The 18,868-nt window shown below is 49.2% G+C and overlaps 7 protein-coding genes across 7 annotated transcripts; 2 read left to right on the forward strand and 5 right to left on the reverse strand.

The window, feature by feature from the left end:
• Nucleotides 1-428: 428 nt before the first annotated feature.
• On the forward strand, nucleotides 429-2,247 carry BGZ61DRAFT_484172 (P-loop containing nucleoside triphosphate hydrolase protein; the record flags this gene model as incomplete). The annotated part of the gene is made up of 3 exons (XM_046249575.1): nucleotides 429-865; nucleotides 990-1,692; nucleotides 1,750-2,247. 3 exons carry the CDS (start codon nucleotides 429-431, stop codon nucleotides 2,245-2,247), a joined length of 1,638 nt encoding a protein of 545 aa, XP_046097795.1.
• A 1,119-nt stretch (nucleotides 2,248-3,366) lies between these two features.
• Nucleotides 3,367-3,971, reverse strand: BGZ61DRAFT_121888 (uncharacterized protein). The gene is made up of 2 exons (XM_046237041.1): nucleotides 3,682-3,971; nucleotides 3,367-3,619 (listed from the first exon to the last, which is right to left on the reverse strand). The coding sequence occupies exons 1-2, from the start codon at nucleotides 3,856-3,858 to the stop codon at nucleotides 3,476-3,478; spliced, it is 321 nt and encodes a 106-aa protein (XP_046097796.1). The 5' UTR covers nucleotides 3,859-3,971; the 3' UTR covers nucleotides 3,367-3,475.
• Nucleotides 3,972-7,462: 3,491 nt separating this feature from the next.
• BGZ61DRAFT_559217 (amino acid permease/ SLC12A domain-containing protein) lies at nucleotides 7,463-9,857 on the reverse strand (the record flags this gene model as incomplete). Its single annotated transcript, XM_046255749.1, has 12 exons — nucleotides 7,463-7,484; nucleotides 7,531-7,672; nucleotides 7,737-7,805; nucleotides 7,857-7,916; nucleotides 7,976-8,057; nucleotides 8,194-8,452; nucleotides 8,504-8,606; nucleotides 8,656-9,170; nucleotides 9,346-9,406; nucleotides 9,451-9,530; nucleotides 9,588-9,660; nucleotides 9,734-9,857. 12 exons carry the CDS (start codon nucleotides 9,855-9,857, stop codon nucleotides 7,463-7,465), a joined length of 1,590 nt encoding a protein of 529 aa, XP_046097797.1.
• A 986-nt stretch (nucleotides 9,858-10,843) lies between these two features.
• BGZ61DRAFT_559222 (uncharacterized protein) lies at nucleotides 10,844-12,065 on the forward strand (the record flags this gene model as incomplete). Its single annotated transcript, XM_046255750.1, has 5 exons — nucleotides 10,844-10,980; nucleotides 11,031-11,073; nucleotides 11,125-11,641; nucleotides 11,695-11,715; nucleotides 11,764-12,065. 5 exons carry the CDS (start codon nucleotides 10,844-10,846, stop codon nucleotides 12,063-12,065), a joined length of 1,020 nt encoding a protein of 339 aa, XP_046097798.1.
• Nucleotides 12,066-12,472: 407 nt separating this feature from the next.
• On the reverse strand, nucleotides 12,473-14,007 carry BGZ61DRAFT_484176 (fungal-specific transcription factor domain-containing protein; the record flags this gene model as incomplete). Its single annotated transcript, XM_046249576.1, has 2 exons — nucleotides 12,473-13,276; nucleotides 13,327-14,007. The coding sequence occupies 2 exons, from the start codon at nucleotides 14,005-14,007 to the stop codon at nucleotides 12,473-12,475; spliced, it is 1,485 nt and encodes a 494-aa protein (XP_046097799.1).
• Nucleotides 14,008-14,604: 597 nt separating this feature from the next.
• On the reverse strand, nucleotides 14,605-16,251 carry BGZ61DRAFT_484177 (alpha/beta-hydrolase; the record flags this gene model as incomplete). The annotated part of the gene is made up of 1 exon (XM_046249577.1): nucleotides 14,605-16,251. One exon carries the CDS (start codon nucleotides 16,249-16,251, stop codon nucleotides 14,605-14,607), a length of 1,647 nt encoding a protein of 548 aa, XP_046097800.1.
• A 1,022-nt stretch (nucleotides 16,252-17,273) lies between these two features.
• On the reverse strand, nucleotides 17,274-18,227 carry BGZ61DRAFT_484178 (uncharacterized protein; the record flags this gene model as incomplete). Its single annotated transcript, XM_046249578.1, has 2 exons — nucleotides 17,274-17,892; nucleotides 17,950-18,227. 2 exons carry the CDS (start codon nucleotides 18,225-18,227, stop codon nucleotides 17,274-17,276), a joined length of 897 nt encoding a protein of 298 aa, XP_046097801.1.
• Between the last annotated feature and the right edge of the window lie 641 nt (nucleotides 18,228-18,868).

Below are 18,868 nucleotides of genomic sequence, written 5' to 3' on the forward strand. Positions count from 1 at the left end.
TCAAGGATGGAGGCTTGGAGGCCTCTTGGCGTCCTACGAACTTAGACTCTTGCATAAATTGCATTATATGAGTATCAGGGTATAATTAATAGAGATTTGTGATGGACTATTGGAAATTACTCAAGGCAGACCCGTAACCTCTTGAAATGGCTAATGCGGGCTGATAAAAGGCGGATTCTTCCAGTCAATCGTGTTGCTGATTTGTCCAATTCCGTTAGGTGGCTGTACTTGGGCTGCATGTCAGCAAGCCCGCTTGGCAGGCCTGCCTCGTCAGCCTCACTTTTGCAGAGAAGTGTGCGAGGCAAGGCAGACATGCATTTCAGCTCGACTTCAAACGATTGAGCTGAGATACATGTCTCTTGCCAACATCATCCTTGAAGCGCAACACTAACAACGAAGTAGAACGAACTTTAGTTCCTCAGTTAGCAATGTCGGATCCACTGAGTTTATCAGCCTCAATCGCGGGTCTCATCACTCTCTCCACTGCCGTATACACAACACTCAGCAACTTTGCCGACAGGGTTGAAAGGGCTCCAAAATCGACGCAAGAGATTCTCCACGCCGTAGCCGAGATGCGCCTGGCGCTCACGTCCGTGTCGGGACTCATTGACACCTTTCAACGGATTCCTCCCAGACGCAAAGCCATGGTGCAGTTGGATCACCTAGTAATCTGCGTGAGCCAGGCCGTCATGACCTTCACAGACTTGGAGATGTTCCTAAGCAACTGGCCTGAAATATCTATGATGCAAAGCTCTGCCTGGAAACGGATTCGATGGGCCCTCCAAGAAGACAAGGCTACTCGATTAGTGAAGAGACTTTCTGAGAATAAGGCATCCCTTGTCCTAATCCTCAATATTCTTCAGAGGTGCGTCCTGAGGTTACCATGTCACGAAGTCAATTTTCCGAGTCTTCTTTTTTAGCATCTGCTTATGGACGGAAGCATATTGTTGATCTCCTATCCAGCATGTTACTGACAACTAGCCCTCTAGTGAATCAGATTTTGAGGCCCAGATGTCGCATCAAGCGTTGAAGGGGCAAATGGAGAGGCTGATGGACGAGAATCGAGAGATAAGATTCCTCATGAATCAGATTGGAGACGATATTCAGACGATGGCAGGATCCGTGAAGTTTCATGACGATATGTCATCGATTCGATCACCGACATCACCAACGACACCTCGAGCCATTCGCACAGCCCTTCGTCCTCCCATCATGCATCCTTTGAGCACAAGAAAGAGCAGAGAACCCGAACATCCTTCCAGCGACCCGGGTTCAGACTCCCCGAATTCAGGAACTGGGCAATACTCGGCTACTTCAATGTCTGAAGCTTCCACTCCAACCTCACTCCCCTCTCTCACTTCAAGTCCTCCTCCACGACGGTCGTTTTCAATCATCTTAGACTCCACCTGGGTATACGGAAGAGTCCGAGCAAATACCATGGATCTCTCCATGACGAGTTCTAGACTCCAGAGCAGAGCTTGGTCAATGTTCTCAGGCTTAAGTTTGAATGATGTCTCTGTCATCTCGTTCATTCGATTACCACTAAAGCTATCAGATATTCCAAACGACGCCTGGTATCGGGTAATACCCAGAACGCCGTTGGCTTACCCCGCATCTTTGGAATGCCGAGACAAAATCATAATTGCAGTTGTGGGAGAACCTGTCTCCGGAAAGTCGGCGCTAGTTGATAGGGTATATTATTACATCTGGTCTTACTACTACAAGAATTAATACTGATAGACCTGGCAGATCTGTGGCAATGGTTATTCCCCGTCACCAAACGCAACGATTGAGGATCGCCATATCATCAAACTCTTCGTTGACGATCGTCAGTACCAAGTAGAGATTGTGGACACGGCAGGCATAGACTGTTATGAGTACCTAGTTGATGAAGCTATCCTAGAAGCCCACGGATTCATCATTACTTGTCCCGCACAGGGTGCTGATCTGAGAGCAATCCAGAAGTTTCACAAGAAGATTTCCAACAAAAGGGAGGTCCCCGGTCAAGGGAAGAAATCCCCAATCGCAATTGCAATCACGAAAAAAGATCGCCTTTTCGATCCACTTGACCGCTCCATCGAGGACGCTCGAGCTTGGGCAAAAAGAGAAGGGTGCGAATTTCATCTTACTTCGGCTATAGATGGTGATTGTATTCAGGACCCGTTCATGAGCGTTCTTCGGGCTCTTGTCAAAAGCGACCTTCTTGTCAAAAACCCTCCTGTCGCACATTTAATGGGGTGGATCTAGTTAGAGCTTGGCATGAAAGAAGACTATCTAAGGCTGAGACTATATCTTGAGGACGTGAGAATATCAGGGTATGTGGTGACAAACCCCAAGGGCAAGAAGTATGATTACCCATTGGTAGACATCAATCAGTCCCTAACTCCACCATAGAGCGTCATAGGCGTATCTTGTCGCTCCATCCGAGCTTTTCGGCCACCATAGAAAATGCTCCGGGGTTCCCTTCGCCGAGTTAGTGTATTGACCAAAACCGCCTGGTGTTGATAATATTCTCGGCGGGGTCTAGAAAGGACCATCGCTTGAAGAAGATTCTCCATGAGCCTTAGCCCTGACTTCCCTAGGGTGCTCAGGTAAGACAGCCGGAATTGAAGTCGTGATATTTTAGTTTCCCTTGTCGGACTGAGTTTGTACTGGTGATGCCTATTATGCCTGGATTGCGCCCGACAATCCTTCGCTAATCAAGGACTTGTTCTCGCTTTTCTGACTGTCTAATAAGTTGATATTTTATGAATGCACTTGTTGTAGTGAATGGAGAATGTTCGTAGTATTTATTTCAGTCTCAATTTTCTTATTATCTATTCGTGATCGGCCTGGTTTGAGGAGAGAGTAAATGGGGCCGTGCCAATGCAACGCTGTCAAATGAGGTCTTGTTCTCTGCTGAATGCCCGTCCAGTTTCTCTGGACATTTTGAGGGCCCTGATCGCCCTTTGAAGTGCTCAGGGCTGTTTGGATAATTAAGCGTCAGTTAGTCCAGAAGATAACGAGAGACCTACAGGTCTTGTGATGTCATAAATTGAGAGCAGGCAAAGCTGAAAGCCACACGACTGAACCGTGTGCCTGATTCGGTGAGTAGATGACGATCGGACTTTTCGCAAAACTCCGCCCTGCCACATGAACCGGCTTTATGAAAACCCGTCCCACCATCTTGGGATTACCCTATAGGGTACCTAGTCTAACCAACCGTCTCTCGACCTGCAATGGTAGTCGCCGCGAAGTACGGTATTTCTGTTGAATTAGTGGACGAACAACTTCGATGGCTGTTTTATTACGGAAATGTACTGGTTGTGTTGGCAGACAATCGTATCATTTTCCACCTTGGTTGACACCACATAGGAAACTTGCACCTTTCTAACGACGTACTTTGCTTGAGCTATGGGTTCTTCAAATGTTGTGTAAATACATGATCCCCCTCACATTACAATCATGTCCCCGTACACAACGAACCTTCGTCATATCAATCATCGCTTTCGTCCCAAGGCTCAAGAATATCGGCACTACGGACACGGAGGCGCTTGGTGGTACAAAAGGGACAGCGCTGTGTATTGCAGCGTGGGCAAGGATCAACGCTGACTCTGAGGCCTGCCTGTCCACATTGGCACTGGGTTGGTTGTCAGCATTGCCTACAGATTGGTATCATCCGCTCGCTGGTTGGACACTTACGCAATCCCAGATCCAAGTAACCTTGCCGCGACCAGCCAACTCTCGAATGGGGAGCAGCGCCGTCGATAGAGGCAAAGAAGGCGAAGCTGGAGCTTGCTCATGGCATTCAGGGGAAGATGTTTCAAGCTCTTGCGGGAGCATGACACTCGGTGGTGGTGTGGTGAGCTTATCCATCATGATTCGGCTTGTGCGTATTGATGACGGCGGTGGTCTTGAAAATGGCGTCTAGCCGCGTTCTTATTGCGTCGATTACGGTAGAATAGTAACCTTTGAGTCACAAGATCTGTGGGATGTGCAAATTTCTGAAGGAGGCCTCAAAGTGCAGCCCATGGAATATTTATAGATTTTACCCGCGGGTGGGTGGCCACAAGTTCACTGGTGACCTCTACGCAAGTTTGGGCTGTCGTTATATGCACCGCTGCGTGGGAAAGATTCACACCAATGTCAAACTTGCGGTCAGTGGCATTTGTGTACTGCTCGCTGCGCAGTTGCGCGCCGCGGTCTTGTCGCACTAAAACTTGTTCTGGCAATTTGATCTGCCCCGAGCGGCAATTTGACTCCGTCCCCCCAACAAAAGGTCAATGCCAAACCGACTTTTGCAAAAAGGGCTCAAAAACACACGGATTAAACAAATTACCACGTAATTGACACAGAAGTTGGTCCCGCGGGTGTGCAAGTGCGGTCAAGTCGGATGGAATGACCAGCAAATCACCCAGTGCAAGTTGCAGGTTGCATGGGGATCATGGGTTGCGATATTGCCATCAACAAGAAAAGCATCAACCGAGCGCCCCGCAAAGCACAAATGAGAATAACGTAAATGCTTCGCAAGTGCAAGTATACCATCGCTGCCTAAAATTAGGACCATTGTACGGGTGGATCGCAAGCTACGCACATGCGGACTCCACTTCACGCTTCCGTGTGGGATTTTCCAACGGATTCACAATTGTGATATCAAGAGGCCTCCGAGATAGCGCACGCACGACAGTAGCAACCACTCATTGTTTCTTAGGTGACTTAGTGAGCGTAGAATTTCTCATAATGGCACCCCCAGCGGCAATTTGTCACCATCCTTCGTCCTCGTCGGGGTGCTCAAGTGATCAAGCTCGGGTTTTCCGGCCTGCAACTCCGAGCAGTGACCCGGAGGATACTTCCAGGGAAATCCAGTCGTACTTCGTGGGTCTCAAGAATCCGCGCCCTAACAGAAAGTTCTACTAGAGAGATGTAGTAGGTGTGGCCTGGCCGTGGCTACAAAACACAAGCCGAGTGTCGGGAAAAGCTGCATTCACGTGGACGGCAATTATTCAGAAGGGACGCAACACGAAAACAAAAGGCGTTTAAGCCCAATTTAGTATCAAATGGCCTAAAAAGAACCAAAAAATCCCCAAGTTGGTAAATCGGCGCGGCGTATGCCATTTCGGGAGTGGGCGGTGGTTCCAATTCGCTGGCGGCACACATCTTGACCAGGATAGGGGAGAAATTCGGCGGGCTAGTAAGTAGGCAGCCTGAAGAATGTAATTGAAACGGACCCTCCAACACAACTCGACCTTCTTGCGATGATTGCGAAAGCTCATGCTCAAGTTGACCCATTTTCTGCGCCCCCAAATCTGATCATAGGAGCAAGAGGACCAATCCTACGTTGTGTCATCGTCGCGCTCCATCCCAAGAAAGTCAATGTACGTTGCAGGGGCGTTCGAGATTTATGCGGCGCTTGTTTGAGCATCGGTCTCGTCGACAGAGAATGGGGGGTTGGAGGAACGTGATCGGAATCGGTAAACTTTGCAGTAGGTGCACCGAGGAGTGTGGCAATGCGGACAAGGATCGACGCTGACTTTCATGCCATCATGGCTACAGGCACACTGGCGGGACTGTAAGTACAAATGTACACTGATGTTTCCATATGTAGAATCTGCAAATAGTTGGGAGGGTACATACGCATGTCCAGAGGTTAGAAACCTTGCCACGCGGCGGTAGCTCCCGAATAGGTGGCTGATCTGGTGGCTGCTCTGGTGGCTGCTCCGGTGGCCGCTCCATTTAGGCTTCGTGATTGAATTGAGGCTATCGAAGAAGAGTCGGAATCTTTGTCCTTGTCAGTTTGTTTCCGGGAAAAAAAAATAGTTTGACCGATAATTATCGATTGCGGGTGTAGTTCGCGGATCAGAGAGGTGATGATCGACTACTCTTCAATCGGGCACCTGACGAGACACACACCATATTGTCCTTGGAATTTCACTAGTTACCTATCAGCCACCGGATAGACGCCGCTTTCAAACAGAACAGCAAACTTTGGCCCCTCTGCTACGTTTCTTTGCATCAGCTTATGGTTCCGCAAGCAGCAAATAGATTAGTCGCATTCCGCGTAACCAGGAACGTTTATACCACGCTCAGGAATTACAGCTGCCCTTTGATCCGTTTTTAGCCCCAGACTATGGCAAGAATTATGGTGGTTGGCCACGCAGGCCTACATGCTAATCATGTTTCCGGAACTTGCCAACCCTGAACAACATTCGCTAGAATTCCAAAAGATAAACAAAATGATGGAATTAACCGCGGTGGGTACTAGGTATGTTATGCCCATGTTGTGATGGAGGTTGCTACCGGAAGTGGCAAGCCACATGTCTTGGAACACAACCCAGACAGTATGACCAGTACGACGCAACTGCCAGACAGACTCAACAAATTCGCTCGCAATTCTTCACACTAGTGCCCGTAAAATACCTCTCATTTAACTGTATGAGGAAGGGATCTACAGGCATTAAGGGAAAGGGCTCCAAAATCATTGGTCAATGGCAGACCTGTCAAACATCCAGTGATTTGTGCGCATTACTGTGCAAAATTGCGGGCGAATTTGTCAAGTCTGTACTGTTTGTACGACCCTATCGGGAAGATAGCTATGCGGGTCGGCAAATCTCGCATTGCAACCCAGGTACGGTACTGTATATGCTGACAGGGGAGAGCATAGCCAGATCTGCCTCAGAAGGTCTACCAATAATATTGAAAGCAAGAAACGAGGTGGAGTGCCCAATTTAATGTGCTGCGCCATCTCAGCTCGTTTTAAGGAGGCTGTGGAGCAGCATCTCATTTACTCCAGACGTGAACTAGCTTGTCCAGATCCTCAGGGAACAAGAGCTCAAGTACCGTACAAACTAGGACAGTTCTCCCAAGTGGCACGTCCACACTATCTCTATATTTCCACTGTTAACTCAAAGAGAGTCTACATGGAGCTGATTTTGTTGGCCGCGTTTTGTTTTGGAGCCACTACTTGGGCGAGATGACCGAGTTTCTACGGTACCCCGCTGATGATCACACATACAGGTTCCTAACCCGTGGAATGTCGTCGAGGGAGGATGATTCGTGTGTAACGTCTGGCATGATGCATGATGCATGGTGCGGCAAGCCTGCGCTAACTAAGAGCGATACGGTAGGACACTCAGTACTACCCGAAGGGCAATTAGGTTAGATTGAGGGGAAATCTTCCATGCCACACTACGTGGTCGTTCCACCTGGATCCCTTGGTCTGACGAGAAGATCGAATTTCTGTCGACAAAAGAGCCACTAGCCAATTGCCTTAGCTGCGAGGGTATTTTCACAGTAAAGATGCACGCTGAAAAGTTGTCTGCTTCGCGCCTTTAAATTTCGTATCTGATGAAATAAAGCCGATCTGGCTTCACCCCTCAATCTCCGCTAATGTCTCGGAAGAAAATACTGAAGTGGTGTAACAGAAGGATGTGTGGCCTTGGATAACACAGCGGTATCTATTATGTAGCATTCCCGCACGAAAAGACTACCAGAGCCAATCCATGATCCTAAAGCGATTAATATATCGAATTTCCCAAGAAAATAGAAACTTACCTCTCGTATCGTGAAGACGGGGCCTTGAAGCTCAGAGAATTCTCATGAGCCTCAACTTCGGCTAAACCTGTTTGGAAATCCATATCCTCCGCCCTGATAAACGACGTCTTCTTCACAATCTTCCATCCAAAGTAAATAACCACTGGGCCCAGCGTTAGAAAATGGTCTAACTCGAATAGCAAAGCGGAGAAGCCAATAAAACTTACGAAAGAAGATTATGGTGAAGTACGCCGTGAAGAAACCAGAGAAGCTCCAGTGGCCCTTGATGAAGACTCCTTGGCGCGGGATTAATACCACAAGCATTCCAAAATAGAGACCATACTAACCGTAACCGTTCGTCAAGAGGATAAGGCTGACCCAGAAAATTGCAAAGTAATTTGAATACGCTGATCAGTATTGTTAGTATCTGATCGCTGTTTATGTTGAACGAGATATTTGTACTCACGGGTGAGTTTGCTCTTGAACGGCAAAACAGATGTGTCGATGCCCTGCACTTTCAGGCCCTTGTGGAATCGCAGGTTGGCCACCTATGGACTAGAATTAGCTCCTGCCACACATACTACATTGCCAAGAAGTCGCGCAAGGCGAAGTGTCATTAGTATACGCCCATCCCACCATTCCCTTCAAGCATGGAAAATAATCATATCTCTCAGGAAGACTCACCATCATGAGGATGTAAGCAATCATGATTGCAGTCGAACCAAGATTGATAAACCAGTTGAGAACAACTGCGGAGGCGGTATTGCATGTCAAGAACGCCAACGAGGCGACTGCGGTGGACAGAATCAACGCCGGCATAGGCACACCGCTCTTCGTCGACCTAGCGAAGATCTTGGGAGCTCTGCCGTTCTTAGCTAAACCGAAGATGGTTCGAGATGCTTGAAACAGCAGGCAGTTCGTGCAACTCCATGCCGAGGTGATTCTTTCACAGATGTCAGTTCGATGTGATATAAATTCCCGCCACAGCACTCACACAACCGCATTGCAGAGATCAGGGAGAAATGAGATTTCCAACCTGTTCATAGCAATGATGAAAGGAGACTTGGCGACACCATTCCCAGATGCGATGGCGCTGACTGTTTCCTCGTTAGCTCCATCCACGTAGCTAGTTTAAGAGAAACCCACGCATAGTCGGGTCGTTGTACGGAACCAAAAGTCCCACGGCAAATACCGACAGAATAAAGAAAACGATAAGTCGGTAGATGACGCGTTTCACTGCCTTGGGGATATTTCTTCGCGGGTTGACTGCCTCGGGGGCGCAGTTGGCGATGAAATCCGGACCACCAATCGCAAAGGCTGCGGTGTTGAAGACGCCCCAGATGGCCAAGAAGCGTCCAGGACCACCCTCGATATACTGCTCATTGAAAGCACCAGGATTCTTCCAGTATCGGAATCCGATGCGGTCATGGTGCGGGTTACCTCCCAAGACGACGATGAAGGTAAAGAGGAGGAAGCCAATGATCAGGAAGACTTTGAGGATCGAGGCATAAAACTCGGCTTCGCCAAAGTACTTGACGGCTAGACAGTTGAGCGCGAAGACGACCACTAGAGTAACCGCAACCCACACGCCAGGGTTGATGTCAGGGAACCAGTATGACCAGAGTCCAGTTAGAGCGGTGCAGTCAGCTGCAGTGAATATCCTAGGAAGTATCAGCATGCGCCTGTCGGGCATTTTTAATGATGACTTACATCCTGCGATTAGACGAGAAGCTGATATTAGCATTGCAAACAACAAACACTGCCTGTTGGTCCACTCACATGCTAGATGGAATTATGTTAGCAGTTTACTGTGACGCAGAAAGATGTGTCAAGTACCTGTAGGCATAAATCCAACCCATCGCTACACCAGCACTCTCATCGATGAAACGGCCAATGTCTAACACTTAGCCATACTCAACGTATTGTGTAGGGGGAGCTTACGGGTGACGAATGACCCAGGTACCGGGAGGAAGGCAGACATCTCCCCCATCGCATGAGCTACACATAGGAGAAAAATGCACCTGGTCATTTCTGTTAACCCCTGGCATATCCATGGGACGCACTTCTGTTTCACATACCAAATCGAGTAGCCAATGAGAAGACCGGCTGGTCCTGCACTGTTCAAGACGCTGGATGTTCCAACAAACAGACCTGGTCTTATTAGTGATTGACTCGAAGCAGGAGCACCAAGGGTGGTCCGCTTGCGCTCTGGAGATCAACCTACCCGTTCCAATGACACCAGAGATCGCAAGGAGTTGAATATGATGCGATTTCAAGCCACGGTGGAGTCCGTACTCGGAGAGTACAATGCTTGATGTGGTTCCATTCTGCTCAATTGAGCCCTGCATGACTGTCAGGATACGAAGATTAAGGGGAGAGGGGTGTGGATATACCGCATCGGACGTCCCCTGGACTTTTTCGCTGGCAATACCTTTCGTTTCCATGTTGTCGTTTGGTTGACGAAGATTAGAACAAAACGTGATGGCTGTCCTGTCCTTCGAATTCTCGTCTTGTCTGGGGTCCTGACTCTGGTCTTGTATTTTTTCGAGACGCCCGTCCTTAAAGGTGAAAATAGCGAATACCCCTCTCCTTCTCTAATTCCGATATCTGGCTCAATACAACCAGTGCATTCGGCAGATACCCTAAGACGCCACGCCAATGTTCAAGATAAGTACGGGCTAGAGATGTTGTCTCCTCCGCCGCAAAAGAAGAGGACCGAGGTTGAACAAGTCATTAGTCGTTTACATTAAGGCGCGCTTATCGTCGCCTTCTTATCTTCAGACCCTTACCTGATTGTCATTGACGGCACTTCCCAGACACAGTGCATTAGTAATGACGAGTCAGGACTAGGCCAGTAGCTTGATGGCGTACAATTAAGGCGCGCTTATCTGTCTTGTGTAGATAGCAACGTCTGGGCGGGTCCACACGAGTAATGTCATCCAGCCCCGTTTCAGCTTAGTGCTCCACGAAGGCGCGGTTATCTGGGGAAAATACATGTCTACGCATGACAGTGGATTTGCGTCAGTGATGAAGGCGCGCCCTAAGGCGTCCTCCCAGTTTGCCTGCCTGCCGAGTGTTCTTCCCAGCGGCATTGTCTATATCTTTGGACAGTGAGTAAAAAAGGGGGAAACTGTCGACAATCGAATTGCTACGTCAATCTGGAAGCGAATACCTTCACTGTAAATGCCACGCAATCAACATGGACCGGACGACAATTTATTCATTGCTCTTCGTCGCTTGTGGCGTCGTAGGTATATTGCAATGGTTGAAACGCAGGGGTACCAAAAAGAATGTGCAAAACAGATCTGGGTCTGTTGTTGAAAGTACGTATTCAATGTGCATATTGAGAAGAGACGCTGACTCTTGCCAAGAACCCTGGGAGTATCCCGAGCCTATCGCGGACTCCACGTTTGATCTCGAGAAAACAGAGCCTCCGAGATTCAGGGCCTTTCGGTATACGTATCACCGACAGTATGTGATCGTTCAAATCGGATTGGAAATTATGTGCTAAGGTTTTGAAGCACAATTGACGTTCGAAAATTGGACGGGAATTCCTGGGTCATTGTATGCTGTTCCATTCCATCTCTGCTTTCGCAACTGACAACATGCTTCTAGCTTGACAAAGATTGGCCGCTTTATCACCATACAAAAGTGAAGAGACTTGCTGAACGAGGCGATAAAATTGTGAAGACCTTGCCACCTGCCAAAGCCGCCGCTCATGAGCTTTGTCAAGATTTAGGCGAATTCTTGTCTCGGCGATACCCTCAAGTCTACTCGATTGAACGATCTCAAAAAAACACTCTTGGATGGAAGGGCCAGGGATCTATCATCAAGATTGACATGCCAGCGCTTGGTGCATCGTATGACCTCACCAAGGAGGATCCCCTGACGGTAGCTGGACTCCTTCAACCTGCAGACATCAACATTCTCACGAAAGGTGACGATGGATACTACCAACTTGTGGCTATGATGCTTGGTATTGGAGGCGGACAACGTCTCAAAGACAAGCTCGGAAGCAATCTTGCAGACCTCCATTTTGACGGACATATCCCTCACTATGCAGAGCAACTTCAGCGTCCGCTCGATCGGTTCTTGAATAAACTGAAAGTTGAATCACCAATTCACCGAAACAGTGGGTATTAATTCATGCTGAGATTTGAAGCATTCTGCTAACTGAATCAATAGCTACTGGCATCACTATCCATGGTAATGTGGTCACACAGTTATGCGTGAATATTATTTGACAGTTCTTAGACGATTTCCACTGGCCGAAATTCACGATGGGGCCTGAAGATGACTGGGATCCGAAGATCCGTGGGCCTGGCGTTGGGACTCCTAGCTACGGAAAATGGCAACCTCCAGGCCCCATCACCGACATTTCCCAGCTTTGGTTCCGCCAGGAAAGGCAAGTACTTCGGCGTCTCCCCAAATCAGGAGCTATCGTGTGGATGGTGCACACGTACATTGAGCCAATGGAGGCCGTCGCCCAGGAAGCCGGCGTTCCAGGACGTATGGCATCGCTTGTCCGAAGCTGGGGTCCTGTGTTAGCGGAGTGAGTGTTCCGTGGAAATTATCCTGAAAATTGCTAACCATTCTGGGGCAGACACAAGGGCCGCCATTTGTACGAGGATGTCTTGCTGCCATATCTTGATGACCTCCACAAGCAGCAGGTAGAGGATGGGGTCTGTGCAGATGGAGAGTTGCCCAGCAAATTTCCGTGGTAAAGATGATTGCAAGGGTTGGAATTATTCACTAGCTATCGAGGCTTCATTCATTTTAGTGGATATGAACGCTTACGATGCGTTGTTTCTGACGCCCAGATTCACTCCTGGAAAAGTAGTGTGCCCATTACATATCCAGCTTTCTAGACATAGTCTCCATTTATCTGGATTTGTGGAATAAAAGTCTGTTTTGCATTCATGTGTCATACCTAGCTAGAGTTGTATTCGCATGGTCAGAATCGTTACAAAAACAGGACTGTTGTCCCTTCCTCCTTCATCATACGCTCCAGGCTCAACGGGTTTGCTAGCTTCGAATCATTCTCCAGCCATAGCTTCTCTAATAGTTTCTTCGTGTCCCTCACGCTCTGTGCCGAGTACGCGTTAGACAACACGTCTAATCTCCCACTAATGGCCCTGCGATGTTCCATCGTTCGTGCGCAGGACCCGAAGATGGCCAGTGGCCAACAAAGCGTTGTTGAAATAGGCGAATCCGGTGGTATTGACTCGAGGAGTGGGATGAAGTTGTCAAAGGAATCTTGTACCTGGACAGAGTACCCTGAATATGTTTCCACCTCAGACGCTGACGATGCAGCCAGGAACACCATCAGGGCCTGTTGGTATAGCATACCACAGAGGCAGTGGATCTCATCATCTGAGCCAGGGAGCCACGATGACACGGCGAATTGTAGTCTTTCGTGCTCAATTATCGTGTCATCGGAGACGACACCGCTTTGGCTCTCGGCGATCCACTGCCGAGCTACGATGGATACCTTCGGGATGAGTTGGAAAAGTTCATGGACACACCCAGAACTCGGTGAGGTTGGTATTGCCGGGAATAACAATGCTGAATCGTCGATAACCCACTCATCTGACTCGGGCCCCATAGTTATGTGCGCGAGGGTCATAGTGTAAGCATATCGCTCAACCAGAAATGCCCTCGTCGCTTCGCCAAGTTGGCCGTCTGAAAGCTTGAGCACCTTTTTCAGCAGCACGCTGGCGGCTCTAAGGTGATGAAGCGCAAAGGCACCTGAATCTGCACGAAAGGTCTAAGCGATATTAGCATGGGGAAGAGAGAGGAATCGGCGTATGGCTCTACCTCGACTATGCAGAGAAGCATCGCTGTGACCAGGAGAGGAACTAGAAGTTGATCTTGTCCCTCGGCCAGACGCGTTAAGCCAAACTTTTGGCCCTGTATTGCTTGCCCATAATGTAGCCACGTTGTTTGCTCAACAGGACTGCCGGCAAGGTCAGCGTAGTGGATGCCACTGCACGCAAGTAGACTGTCGAGGATCAGGTCGCTCGACATGGCCATGGGGATCAAGTCGGCAACAAACGGGTTCCTCGTCCCTTGGCAGATGGCTATGGCCTTGTTCGTACGGTGAAGGTAGTGATAGAACAGCCTCTTCGAATTCGGAAGCCGTAGATTGCCCATGAGCATTTGCGGATCTAATGGACGCGGAACCAGGCGGAGCAGCTCCATGATAGAGTCTGTCGAGTCTTCGGGAAGATGCGGAGATGGTGTGTTCATATCTGATGGAGTAGATACTGCCGTTTTCGAAAAGGGTTCTGCAGATTTGACCTTCCGATGCGTCGGATTCGTTCTCCTCAAGAGCTCGGCGTGCTTTGTGTTCCCCGGCTCCGGCCAAGTGCACAGAAGACCATTTCTGAGGCAGTTCGCGCAGTGAGGCTTCTCATCGGTGCATTTCTTGCGCCGTAATCTGCATCCGATGCATCCTGCACGTTTTCTCTTCGGCTTCGAGATCTGGTCGGCGTCCATGGTGTAGTATGAAGGAGTCCAGTATTTGAAGCTTATCAAGAAGCAGGCGTCCAGGTCATAAATACGGGGAGAGTAGCTTATCTGTTGGACTGCTTGTGTTCATTGTTATCAGATAAGAGTGTGGGATGCCTCTAGCGCAGTTTGTTAGTACAAGCGAATCACTTTGATCTTGGAGTGGGTACTTTCGCCATCATGAGAACTATGGTCAAGGATACTGTCCACAGATCCAGTTCCAACAGAACTTAATTAGCATAAAAGGCGTCTTGAACCCCGATACATCTCTTGAACAGCCCCGGGTGTTGACCATACTTCACCTAGGTATGCTGCAAGTTGCTATGCAGCATAAGGACTATGTCGCATGCAGCCTACCCTATACAGAAACTGGTCGTCCCTTCAGGTCGGATAAATAATCGTCATGAATTCGGATAATCAGGGGCGTCTAAGTGTAGTAGAGCAGCTGTCGCTAATCAGTATGTGTATTGAGCTAAATATACGTTTCTATAAACAGGGTTGGCATCTAGTGTAGCCGAGTATTCCTTGAACAAGCTGTGACAACTTGATGTTTTACCAAGCTATGGTGCTAGGGAAAAGCGTCATTTACCACTCATAGAGAACTGAGAGCCAGTTCTGAATGAATGTCAGTCTATCTTTCGTCTCAGTAATATAATTAGCACCCCATGAATCACCGAGCCACATAACCTGCTGCTTGTCGCCCGTGGAAGGAGGGAAGTAGGTCAAACCATTCCCATTAGGGTTGCCAGTGGTAATAAAGTTGACCCAGTACTGCGCCATCTTCTCCTCGATTGCATAATCATCAGAAGTCCAGGTGACATTGGAGTAGCTCGCGTAAGGAATGTTGTTGAAGGTGTACCACAGCTCAGAACCGTGGTATGCACCCCCAGATGGGTTCTCTGCAGGGGCGTGTGTCCAGTAGTACACGTAGACATCAGACTCGGCGCCTCCAGCGGCCCATGCCTTGCTCCAGAGCCATGTCGAGACGCGGGACAGGTCCCGAAAGAAGGCGTTCGTCTGGTTAGCGGCTGAGGCGGCGTCGCTGACTGGCCAGAGCTCAAGGAAGGAAGAGGAGTAGTTCTGGAACATCTCGCTGAAGTCGGCCGTGTAGTCGGCAACCGTGGAAGTCGTGATTGGAGAAGCGCCAGATTCGTCTTTGTTGTTGCCTGTCATGATCGGGACATCCAGATGGGCTCCGAGACGCAGAGATTCGCCGTACGAGTAAGGGAGCACGTATCCGTCGATGACGGGCCTCCACAGAGGGGGGTTCATGAATGCAGAAGACAGATTTTCAAAAACCGTGCCTTCGAATGTGGTGTCGGACAGTTGACCGTAATTCGCGAGGACCTCGTACGAGAGGGCGCGGGCTTCGGCAATGGAAGACACGTTGAGGCTGTTCGTGACGAAATCTTCACCCTGGGCCAAAGCTCCAGTCATGTTGCGATGCGAAGTCGCCAGACCACCCGTCATGGGATCCTTGGGGTATCGCGCACCCGACTCGGCAATGACGCCGTTGACGAGGCCTTGGGTCAGATTGCTGTACATGATGCTCAGCGCGCTGGCAGAACCCGCAGACTGACCACCGACAACTACTTGGTCAGGGTTTCCGCCAAAGTTTTTGATGTTGTCTTGCACCCACCGCAGCGCAAACTGCTGGTCTAGAAGACCATAGTTTCCGGAGCTGTTATGCTCCGATTCCTCTGACAACTCGGGATGAGCGAGGAAGCCGAAGGCGCCGAGTCGATAGTTCAGGGTGACGACAATAACGTCCTTGACCGCGAGTCCAGATCCATCGTATGTCTTGACGTCTGCAGATCCACCTTCAAATCGACCTCCGAAGATCCATACGAACACGGGGAGGTTTTTGGACGTGATATCAGATGTCTGGTTGTATGTCGGCGTCCAAACATTCAGAGTAAGGCAGTCCTCGCTCATTGACGTCTTGCCAGTCGAGAAGATGCCAGCCTGATCACCAGATGGCTGCGCACATTGAGGACCAAATTCGGTCGCGTTGAAGGTGCCGTTCCATTGTGATGCTGCCTGAGGTGCCTTCCAGCGAAGGTCATCAACAGGAGGGGCAGCGAACGGAATACCTTTGTACACTGTTGAACCAGAGCGGTAGTCGGAGATAGAACCACGAAGGCGACCTTGGGACGTCTTGATAGTGGGGAGGGTGGTAGCATTGGCAGATGCCGCGAGGGCACCCGCAGTGAGGAACGAGGTAATTCGCATAGTTATGACTAGTGAGTGTATAAAGAAAGAAATTGTTGTTGAGGTAAGCTGGAGGGGGAGAGATGAATGAGGAGTCTGAGCTAAGGTTTATATATGACATCTCCCATGGGGATCATATACGCCAGCAGCTGGACCAAGACCGAAACCGAGCTCTAGCGAGGTCAAGCTTACCCGTCGTCGTCATCGCGTCGTACGTAAAGTTCGAAGATCTCATGCTGTCTCCATGCCATTATGTTATTCCCAGTCTGTGTGCTCCGTGTCAAGGGGCGAAAGTGGAGGCCGCCGCTACCAAGGTAATGATGTGGGCCGATGGAGTTGGGGTTAAATGTGTTGTTGTTGACGGTAGAACGATCAAACAAGAGGGTATTCGAGGGTTTAAACTAGGTGATATTTGAGAATGTTCAAATCTGACAGCCGATAAAATTTACTCATAACCAAAGACGCATCATATGTGTTCTGACGAGATATGTATGAACTGTCTGCTTCTTCCACATCAACGTCATACAGGGTTCTTGATACAGGGCACGGCGAAATGCCGCGTGCCCTCCAAGCCGAACGGCCGAACCCGCTTTTTTGGGTGTGAATCGCACGGTTTACCCCAGGTTTCCCTATCGCTTCCAAGTGCGAATCGCACGGCTCGTGCCGAGCGATGCGGATCATTTAGATCAAGTTGTCCGAGCGAACAATTGTACGCGTAAGCCAGCTTCGGCGCAGCAGAAAATGCATCTCCACCAATGACTGCGGATCGACAGACTACGCAATAATGGAGGACTTATAGTCCCGTTTAGATCCCTTGTGCTGGTTTTGATATTAAGGAGTGTTGTTGAGAATGTGTTTTGCAACATTTTTATTCTAAGACACAAAAGGTTCTAGCTAGCATATTTTTGACTTTTTCTCCTCCGTAACTACCTATTGTAAAATTATAACACACCCTCTATCGCATCATCAAGGCACGATCCAAACGAATTCATCCTTCTATGCTACCCACCAACACTCCAACGAGCCCATGAGAATCGGAGTTCCTACGCTCCATTGACGTGAGCCGGGGGGTAGTATTGGCCCTGGCCTTCCCATTGCTCTCCGTGTTGTCCCTCCCGTTGCCCATCTGGTCTCTGAGATCGGCCATGCTTGCGATTCTTCTTTGCCTTCCAAGGACGAGTAGATAATTCTCCCTGCTCACTAGGGTCAAGCTTCTTCAGGTTGAAGCCCAACCCGAGATACATCGCCACGACGGCGAACTCTTCGAGAACAGCCATGCATACAAATACCGGGACGCTACCGTCGATGATTGAGAAGAGATGACTGGGAAGGAAGAGGCAAATCGCCGAGTACACAAGTCGCACGAGGATGAGCGGAAATGCAATGGCCACGACGACGGGAACTCGGCGTTCTTGAAGAGGAACTGAGCTCCTGGACCCGGAGGAAACGACAAGAGCAAATGCCATGGCTGCGAATGCAATGATGTATAGAATAATGCCGACCTTGCTGATGCTGGAGATCTTGACGGAGCCATCAGGCGAGACAGATCCACTGGTACCTCCTGCAATGCTAAGAATGAGGCCGATCGTGATGAGTAGTTGAACGAGGCGAAACTGCTTGACAGTGAAGGTAGGATGTCCACGAGCGCTGATCCAGTCGACACTGTAGGGTGGGGTTTGTGGTCAGTACTTGTTTGTAAACTGCATAGAAGTTACTTACAATCGGGAGAGCATTCCCAATGTGGCGAGGAGCAAAGGAGAGATGCCAATAGAGTCGATAATAATTGTCGCTTGAATAAGACCCGAAGAATGGTTGCTGTAGGTCAAAAGCTGACAAATTCCGCCAACCACGCGAACGACACACAGGACGATGGTAAAGACCCAACCAGAGGCTCTGTTGAAGCTATGACGGGAGCAGACAATGAATGCGGCGACCAGGGCTGGTATGTAGACGATGACTTCCACAACTGATACGACCCCTCGAGCGTGGATGGTCATTTTGAACAAGGGACTCTTTCGGCACAGAGATGAAAAATGTCTTTTGAGTAGATAGGTGATGAGCTTGGGATGAGGATGCTGCCAGAAGAGGGGACGAAGACGAAACCAGATTTATATACAGAAAAGAGGCAGCCGATAATTCAGCACGAAGGACATGGTGTTTCTGATCATCATCAAACCCGAAATGGCAATTGCTTCGACACGCCTTTGTCAGTACTACTTGCGGACCAATTGGGATAAAAGACACCCTTGACCGGCAAGTTGATGCCGATTTGGCGGGCGGAGCGAAGGCTTCCATCGAGATGCGCTAGACTATTTTGGGTGGGCATTTCGACGCCTGAGAGGCGTTAGTGCGTGAGATGACATCAGAATACTAGAACGCCACAGAAATGAGCCACATCTTGCTCTGCTTTCCATCAGCTTCAGCATCCATTAGGCATCTCATGGTATCTGAGTGTCTGTTATTCATGATGCAACTTTGCCATCTCACATGAAACATTCCTCCCTCATCGTTTTAGTTATTTCATGACTTTGATATCCACTTGCACGCACGAGTGCCCCATGGTGAGAGGGCAACTCCAAAACGGGAGCAATGTGCAACTGCGAGGGCTTATTTTACCGTGACACAGTAGCCAGTCACA

Source organism: Ilyonectria robusta, assembly GCF_021365365.1.
Source record: "Ilyonectria robusta strain PMI_751 chromosome Unknown BGZ61scaffold_28, whole genome shotgun sequence".
In the NCBI taxonomy this organism is placed as follows: Eukaryota; Fungi; Ascomycota; class Sordariomycetes; order Hypocreales; family Nectriaceae; genus Ilyonectria; species Ilyonectria robusta.